Source organism: Sinocyclocheilus grahami, unplaced genomic scaffold (assembly GCF_001515645.1).
Source record: "Sinocyclocheilus grahami isolate Dianchi unplaced genomic scaffold, SAMN03320097.WGS_v1.1 scaffold1924.1, whole genome shotgun sequence".
NCBI classification, from domain to species: domain Eukaryota; kingdom Metazoa; phylum Chordata; class Actinopteri; order Cypriniformes; family Cyprinidae; genus Sinocyclocheilus; species Sinocyclocheilus grahami.
Window position 1 is genome coordinate 27,956 of NW_015507103.1, and position 8,080 is coordinate 36,035.

Consider the following 8,080-nt stretch of genomic DNA (forward strand, 5'->3'; position numbering starts at 1 on the left):
AAGCAATCAGGCAAGCCATCAAGGAAATGGTCAGGCAAGCAATCAGGCAAGCGGTCAGGGAAATGGTCAAGGAAGTGGTCAAGCAAGCGTTCAAGGAAGGAGTTATAGTCAGGCAAGCCATCAAGGAAGTGGTCAGGAAAGTGGTCAAGCAATCAGTCAGGGAAGCCGTTTTGATCAAGGAAGTGGTCAGGGAAATGGTCAAGCAAGCGTTCAGGGAAGGGGTTATAGTCAGGCTAGCGGTCAGGGAAGTGGTCAAGCAAGCAATCAGGCAAGCCATCAAGGAAATGATCAGGCAAGCCGTCAGGGAAATGGTCAGGCAAGCGGTCAGGGAAGTGGTCAAGCAAGTGTTCAGGGAAGGGGTTATAGTCAGGCTAGCGGTGAAGCAAATGGTCAGGGAAGTGGTCAGGCAAGCAGTCAGGGAAGCGTTTTTGATCAGGGAAGTGGTCAGGGAAATGGTCAAGGAAGCGTTTTTGATCAGAGAAGTGGTCAGGGAAATGGTCAAGCAAGCCTTCAAGGAAGGGGTTATAGTCAGGCTAGCGGTCAAACAAATGGTCAGGCAAGCAGTCAGGGAAGCGTTTTTGATCCGGGAAGTGGTCAGGGAAATGGTCAAGGAAGTGGTCAAGCAAGCGTTCAAGGAAGGGGTTATAGTCAGGCTAGCGGTCAAACAAATGGTCAGGCAAGCAGTCAGGGAAGCGTTTTTGATCAGGGAAGTGGTCAGGCAAGCAGTCAGGGAAGTGTTTTTGATCAGGGAAGTGGTCAAGCATACAGTCTAGCCAGCAGTCAGGGAAGCGGTCAAGTAAGCAATCAGGCAAGCCATCAAGGAAATGGTCAGGCAAGCAATCAGGCAAGCGGTCAGGGAAGTGGTCAAGCATACAGTCTAGCAAGCAGTCAGGGAAGCGGTCAAGCAAGCAATCAGGCAAGCCGTCAGGGAAGTGGTCAAGCAAGTGTTCAGGGAAGGGGTTATAGTCAGGCTAGCGGTGAAGCAAGTGGTCAGGCAAGCAGTCAGGGAAGCGTTTTTGGTCAGGGAAATGGTCAAGCAAGCGTTCAAGGAAGGGGTTATAGTCAGGCAAGCCATCAGGGAAGCAGTCAAGGAAATGGTCAGGCAAGCGGTCAGGGAAGTGGTCAAGCATACAGTCTAGCAAGCAGTCAGGGAAGCGGTCAAGCAAGCAATCAGGCAAGCCGTCAGGGAAGTGGTCAAGCAAGTGTTCAGGGAAGGGGTTATAGTCAGGCTAGCGGTGAAGCAAGTGGTCAGGCAAGCAGTCAGGGAAGCGTTTTTGGTCAGGGAAATGGTCAAGCAAGCGTTCAAGGAAGGGGTTATAGTCAGGCAAGCCATCAGGGAAGCAGTCAAGGAAATGGTCAGGCAAGCGGTCAGGGAAGTGGTCAAGCAAGTGTTCAGGGATGGGGTTATAGTCAGGCTAGCGGCGAAGCAAGTGGTCAGGCAAGCAGTCAGGGAAGTGTTTTTGATCAGGGAAGTGGTCAGGGAAATGGTCAAGCAAGCCTTCAAGGAAGGGGTTATAGTCAGGCTAGCGGCGAAGCAAGTGGTCAGGCAAGCAGTCAGGGAAGTGTTTTTGATCAGGGAAGTGGTCAGGGAAATGGTCAAGCAAGCCTTCAAGGAAGGGGTTATAGTCAGGCTAGCGGCGAAGCAAGTGGTCAGGCAAGCAGTCAGGGAAGTGTTTTTGATCAGGGAAGTGGTCAGGGAAATGGTCAAGCAAGCCTTCAAGGAAGGGGTTATAGTCAGGCTAGCGGCGAAGCAAGTGGTCAGGCAAGCAGTCAGGGAAGTGTTTTTGATCAGGGAAGTGGTCAGGGAAATGGTCAAGCAAGCCTTCAAGGAAGGGGTTATAGTCAGGCTAGCGGCGAAGCAAGTGGTCAGGCAAGCAGTCAGGGAAGTGTTTTTGATCAGGGAAGTGGTCAGGGAAATGGTCAAGCAAGCCTTCAAGGAAGGGGTTATAGTCAGGCTAGCGGCGAAGCAAGTGGTCAGGCAAGCAGTCAGGGAAGTGTTTTTGATCAGGGAAGTGGTCAGGGAAATGGTCAAGCAAGCCTTCAAGGAAGGGGTTATAGTCAGGCTAGCGGCGAAGCAAGTGGTCAGGCAAGCAGTCAGGGAAGTGTTTTTGATCAGGGAAGTGGTCAGGGAAATGGTCAAGCAAGCCTTCAAGGAAGGGGTTATAGTCAGGCTAGCGGCGAAGCAAGTGGTCAGGCAAGCAGTCAGGGAAGTGTTTTTGATCAGGGAAGTGGTCAGGGAAATGGTCAAGCAAGCCTTCAAGGAAGGGGTTATAGTCAGGCTAGCGGCGAAGCAAGTGGTCAGGCAAGCAGTCAGGGAAGTGTTTTTGATCAGGGAAGTGGTCAGGGAAATGGTCAAGCAAGCCTTCAAGGAAGGGGTTATAGTCAGGCTAGCGGCGAAGCAAGTGGTCAGGCAAGCAGTCAGGGAAGTGTTTTTGATCAGGGAAGTGGTCAGGGAAATGGTCAAGCAAGCCTTCAAGGAAGGGGTTATAGTCAGGCTAGCGGCGAAGCAAGTGGTCAGGCAAGCAGTCAGGGAAGTGTTTTTGATCAGGGAAGTGGTCAGGGAAATGGTCAAGCAAGCCTTCAAGGAAGGGGTTATAGTCAGGCTAGCGGCGAAGCAAGTGGTCAGGCAAGCAGTCAGGGAAGTGTTTTTGATCAGGGAAGTGGTCAGGGAAATGGTCAAGCAAGCCTTCAAGGAAGGGGTTATAGTCAGGCTAGCGGCGAAGCAAGTGGTCAGGCAAGCAGTCAGGGAAGTGTTTTTGATCAGGGAAGTGGTCAGGGAAATGGTCAAGCAAGCCTTCAAGGAAGGGGTTATAGTCAGGCTAGCGGCGAAGCAAGTGGTCAGGCAAGCAGTCAGGGAAGTGTTTTTGATCAGGGAAGTGGTCAGGGAAATGGTCAAGCAAGCCTTCAAGGAAGGGGTTATAGTCAGGCTAGCGGCGAAGCAAGTGGTCAGGCAAGCAGTCAGGGAAGTGTTTTTGATCAGGGAAGTGGTCAGGGAAATGGTCAAGCAAGCCTTCAAGGAAGGGGTTATAGTCAGGCTAGCGGCGAAGCAAGTGGTCAGGCAAGCAGTCAGGGAAGTGTTTTTGATCAGGGAAGTGGTCAGGGAAATGGTCAAGCAAGCCTTCAAGGAAGGGGTTATAGTCAGGCTAGCGGCGAAGCAAGTGGTCAGGCAAGCAGTCAGGGAAGTGTTTTTGATCAGGGAAGTGGTCAGGGAAATGGTCAAGCAAGCCTTCAAGGAAGGGGTTATAGTCAGGCTAGCGGCGAAGCAAGTGGTCAGGCAAGCAGTCAGGGAAGTGTTTTTGATCAGGGAAGTGGTCAGGGAAATGGTCAAGCAAGCCTTCAAGGAAGGGGTTATAGTCAGGCTAGCGGCGAAGCAAGTGGTCAGGCAAGCAGTCAGGGAAGTGTTTTTGATCAGGGAAGTGGTCAGGGAAATGGTCAAGCAAGCCTTCAAGGAAGGGGTTATAGTCAGGCTAGCGGCGAAGCAAGTGGTCAGGCAAGCAGTCAGGGAAGTGTTTTTGATCAGGGAAGTGGTCAGGGAAATGGTCAAGCAAGCCTTCAAGGAAGGGGTTATAGTCAGGCTAGCGGCGAAGCAAGTGGTCAGGCAAGCAGTCAGGGAAGTGTTTTTGATCAGGGAAGTGGTCAGGGAAATGGTCAAGCAAGCCTTCAAGGAAGGGGTTATAGTCAGGCTAGCGGCGAAGCAAGTGGTCAGGCAAGCAGTCAGGGAAGTGTTTTTGATCAGGGAAGTGGTCAGGGAAATGGTCAAGCAAGCCTTCAAGGAAGGGGTTATAGTCAGGCTAGCGGCGAAGCAAGTGGTCAGGCAAGCAGTCAGGGAAGTGTTTTTGATCAGGGAAGTGGTCAGGGAAATGGTCAAGCAAGCCTTCAAGGAAGGGGTTATAGTCAGGCTAGCGGCGAAGCAAGTGGTCAGGCAAGCAGTCAGGGAAGTGTTTTTGATCAGGGAAGTGGTCAGGGAAATGGTCAAGCAAGCCTTCAAGGAAGGGGTTATAGTCAGGCTAGCGGCGAAGCAAGTGGTCAGGCAAGCAGTCAGGGAAGTGTTTTTGATCAGGGAAGTGGTCAGGGAAATGGTCAAGCAAGCCTTCAAGGAAGGGGTTATAGTCAGGCTAGCGGCGAAGCAAGTGGTCAGGCAAGCAGTCAGGGAAGTGTTTTTGATCAGGGAAGTGGTCAGGGAAATGGTCAAGCAAGCCTTCAAGGAAGGGGTTATAGTCAGGCTAGCGGCGAAGCAAGTGGTCAGGCAAGCAGTCAGGGAAGTGTTTTTGATCAGGGAAGTGGTCAGGGAAATGGTCAAGCAAGCCTTCAAGGAAGGGGTTATAGTCAGGCTAGCGGCGAAGCAAGTGGTCAGGCAAGCAGTCAGGGAAGTGTTTTTGATCAGGGAAGTGGTCAGGGAAATGGTCAAGCAAGCCTTCAAGGAAGGGGTTATAGTCAGGCTAGCGGCGAAGCAAGTGGTCAGGCAAGCAGTCAGGGAAGTGTTTTTGATCAGGGAAGTGGTCAGGGAAATGGTCAAGCAAGCCTTCAAGGAAGGGGTTATAGTCAGGCTAGCGGCGAAGCAAGTGGTCAGGCAAGCAGTCAGGGAAGTGTTTTTGATCAGGGAAGTGGTCAGGGAAATGGTCAAGCAAGCCTTCAAGGAAGGGGTTATAGTCAGGCTAGCGGCGAAGCAAGTGGTCAGGCAAGCAGTCAGGGAAGTGTTTTTGATCAGGGAAGTGGTCAGGGAAATGGTCAAGCAAGCCTTCAAGGAAGGGGTTATAGTCAGGCTAGCGGCGAAGCAAGTGGTCAGGCAAGCAGTCAGGGAAGTGTTTTTGATCAGGGAAGTGGTCAGGGAAATGGTCAAGCAAGCCTTCAAGGAAGGGGTTATAGTCAGGCTAGCGGCGAAGCAAGTGGTCAGGCAAGCAGTCAGGGAAGTGTTTTTGATCAGGGAAGTGGTCAGGGAAATGGTCAAGCAAGCCTTCAAGGAAGGGGTTATAGTCAGGCTAGCGGCGAAGCAAGTGGTCAGGCAAGCAGTCAGGGAAGTGTTTTTGATCAGGGAAGTGGTCAGGGAAATGGTCAAGCAAGCCTTCAAGGAAGGGGTTATAGTCAGGCTAGCGGCGAAGCAAGTGGTCAGGCAAGCAGTCAGGGAAGTGTTTTTGATCAGGGAAGTGGTCAGGGAAATGGTCAAGCAAGCCTTCAAGGAAGGGGTTATAGTCAGGCTAGCGGCGAAGCAAGTGGTCAGGCAAGCAGTCAGGGAAGTGTTTTTGATCAGGGAAGTGGTCAGGGAAATGGTCAAGCAAGCCTTCAAGGAAGGGGTTATAGTCAGGCTAGCGGCGAAGCAAGTGGTCAGGCAAGCAGTCAGGGAAGTGTTTTTGATCAGGGAAGTGGTCAGGGAAATGGTCAAGCAAGCCTTCAAGGAAGGGGTTATAGTCAGGCTAGCGGCGAAGCAAGTGGTCAGGCAAGCAGTCAGGGAAGTGTTTTTGATCAGGGAAGTGGTCAGGGAAATGGTCAAGCAAGCCTTCAAGGAAGGGGTTATAGTCAGGCTAGCGGCGAAGCAAGTGGTCAGGCAAGCAGTCAGGGAAGTGTTTTTGATCAGGGAAGTGGTCAGGGAAATGGTCAAGCAAGCCTTCAAGGAAGGGGTTATAGTCAGGCTAGCGGCGAAGCAAGTGGTCAGGCAAGCAGTCAGGGAAGTGTTTTTGATCAGGGAAGTGGTCAGGGAAATGGTCAAGCAAGCCTTCAAGGAAGGGGTTATAGTCAGGCTAGCGGCGAAGCAAGTGGTCAGGCAAGCAGTCAGGGAAGTGTTTTTGATCAGGGAAGTGGTCAGGGAAATGGTCAAGCAAGCCTTCAAGGAAGGGGTTATAGTCAGGCTAGCGGCGAAGCAAGTGGTCAGGCAAGCAGTCAGGGAAGCGTTTTTGGTCAGGGAAGTGGTCAGGCAAGCAGTCAGGGAAGTGTTTTTGATCAGGGAAGTGGTCAAGCATACAGTCTAGCCAGCAGTCAGGGAAGCGGTCAAGTAAGCAATCAGGCAAGCCATCAGGGAAGTGGTCAAGCAAGTGTTCAGGGATGGGGTTATAGTCAGGCTAGCGGTGAAGCAAGTGGTCAGGCAAGCAGTCAGGGAAGCGTTTTTGGTCAGGGAAATGGTCAAGCAAGCGTTCAAGGAAGGGGTTATAGTCAGGCAAGCCATCAGGGAAGCAGTCAAGGAAATGGTCAGGCAAGCGGTCAGGGAAGTGGTCAAGCAATCAGTCGGGGAAGCAGTTTTGATCAGGCAAGCCTTCAGGGAAATGGTCAGGCTAGCCTTCAGGGAAATGGTCAGGCTAGCGGTGAAGCAAGCAGTCAGGGAAGCGGTTTTGATCAGGGAAGTGGTCGGGGAAATGGCCATGGAAGCGGTCAAGGAAGGGGTTATAGTCAGGCTAGTGGTCAAACAAATGGTCAGGGAAGCGGTTATGGTCAGACAAGCAGTCAGGGTCAATCAAGTGGTCAGGGAAGTGGTCAAGCAAGCGTTCAGGGAAGGGGTTATAGTCAGGCTAGCGGTGACGCAAATGGTCAGGGAAGTGGTTTTGATCAGGGAAGTGGTCAGGCAAGCCATCAAGGTAATGGTCAGGAAAGCCATCAGGAAAGTGGTCAAGCAATCAGTCAGGGAAGCGGTTTTGGTCAGGGAAGAGGTCAGGGAAGTGGTCAACCAAGTGTTCAGGGAAGGGGTTATAGTCAGGCTAGCGATCAAACAAATGGTCAGGGAAGTGGTCAAGCAAGTGGTCAGGGAAGCAGTCAAGGAAATGGTCAGGGGAGTGGTCAAGCATATAGTCTAGCCAGCAGTCAGGGAAGTGGTCAGGGAAATGGTCAAGCAAGCATTCAAGGAAAGGGTTATAGTCAGGCTAGCGATCAAACAAATGGTCAGGGAAGTGGTCAAGCAAGTGGTCAGGGAAGCAGTCAAGGAAATGGTCAGGGAAGCGGTTATGGTCAGGCAAGCAATCAGGCAAGCCATCAAGGAAATGGTCAGGCAAGCAATCAGGCAATCAGTCAGGGAAGTGGTCAAGCGATCAGTCAGGGAAGGGGTTATAATCAGGCTGGCGGTCAGGGAAGTGGTCAAGCAAGCCGTCAGGGAAGAGGTTATGGCCAGGGGAGCGGTCAGGGAAATGGTCAAGCATATAGTCAAGCAAGCAGTCAGGCAAGCCATCAGGGAAGTGGTCAGAAAAGTGGTCAAGCAAGCAGTAAGGGAGGCGGTCAATGAAATGGTCGGATGTGGTCAAGGAAGTGGTTGGGGATGTGGTCATGGAAACTGTCGGGGATGTGGTCTTTGAAACTTTCATTGAAATTTTGCATAACACCTACCGGAGATCTTCTCAATTCAGTGCTTTATTCATATGGCATGTTTTCCTTGTCAACAGTTTAGAAAGTTTTTCGGTCATGCGCTCTCTCTCTCCCCCTTCCCTCAAATAAAAATAATTTATTGATTGAAGAGTTGGTGTTTGTTATCATTTGGCTGTTTTCTCAACTGCTATCTGTCATCAGTGCTTTGTGTAAGTTCCTCTCCCTGGGACCTGGTCATTTAGAAAAGTATTAGTCCATTTTTACACAAAATATACCACATTGTGTCATGGGGACACAAATGGCACCAAATGTTAGGAGTGAACCAAATATATATATTTTTTTTTTTCCTCTTCTGCAGCGGTTTTCCGCACTCTGTAAACTATTTGTATTCTTGTCTTCTCATGGAGGTTATTCAGCTGGTCAGGAGTGACGCATGCATGTGCCTCATGGGCTGCAGCCTGTTTCTTCTCTATAGCTACATGTCATACCTTTAACTTTTATAAATATCTCTTTGGAATTGAGACTTTAGTCTTTGCAACTTTACAGGTCTTTATGCACCAAGCGCTTGTAACACTCCAAAGAGAAAGGAAAAATTGAAATCGCATATGACCCCTTTAGATACAGAAAGCTGTACAGCATTAAACTGTACTTAGTCAAACACGCCTATCTAAAAAGGCTTGTTCTAATATGCCCCCACGTGTCTGTCACGATGTGGGAAGATTTGCATAATGCCCCCCAAATGGTCACGCAAAGAAAAGGCGTAACTTTTATTCTCATTGTAGTATTGTTGCTGCTGCCA

The 8,080-nt window shown here is 50.6% G+C and overlaps 1 protein-coding gene across 1 annotated transcript in view; it reads left to right on the forward strand.

The window, feature by feature from the left end:
- LOC107573371 (uncharacterized) overlaps positions 1–7,337 on the forward strand; it is a 10,724-nt gene extending 3,387 nt beyond the window's left edge. Inside the window, exons 5-7 of the mRNA XM_016259805.1 lie at positions 6,347–6,419; positions 6,450–6,682; positions 6,893–7,337. Of these exons, the coding sequence (XP_016115291.1) occupies positions 6,347–6,419; positions 6,450–6,682; positions 6,893–7,271 (685 nt within the window). The 3' untranslated portion in view covers positions 7,272–7,337. The remainder of the gene's footprint in view (positions 1–6,346; positions 6,420–6,449; positions 6,683–6,892) is intronic.
- The last annotated feature ends 743 nt before the right edge of the window (positions 7,338–8,080 follow it).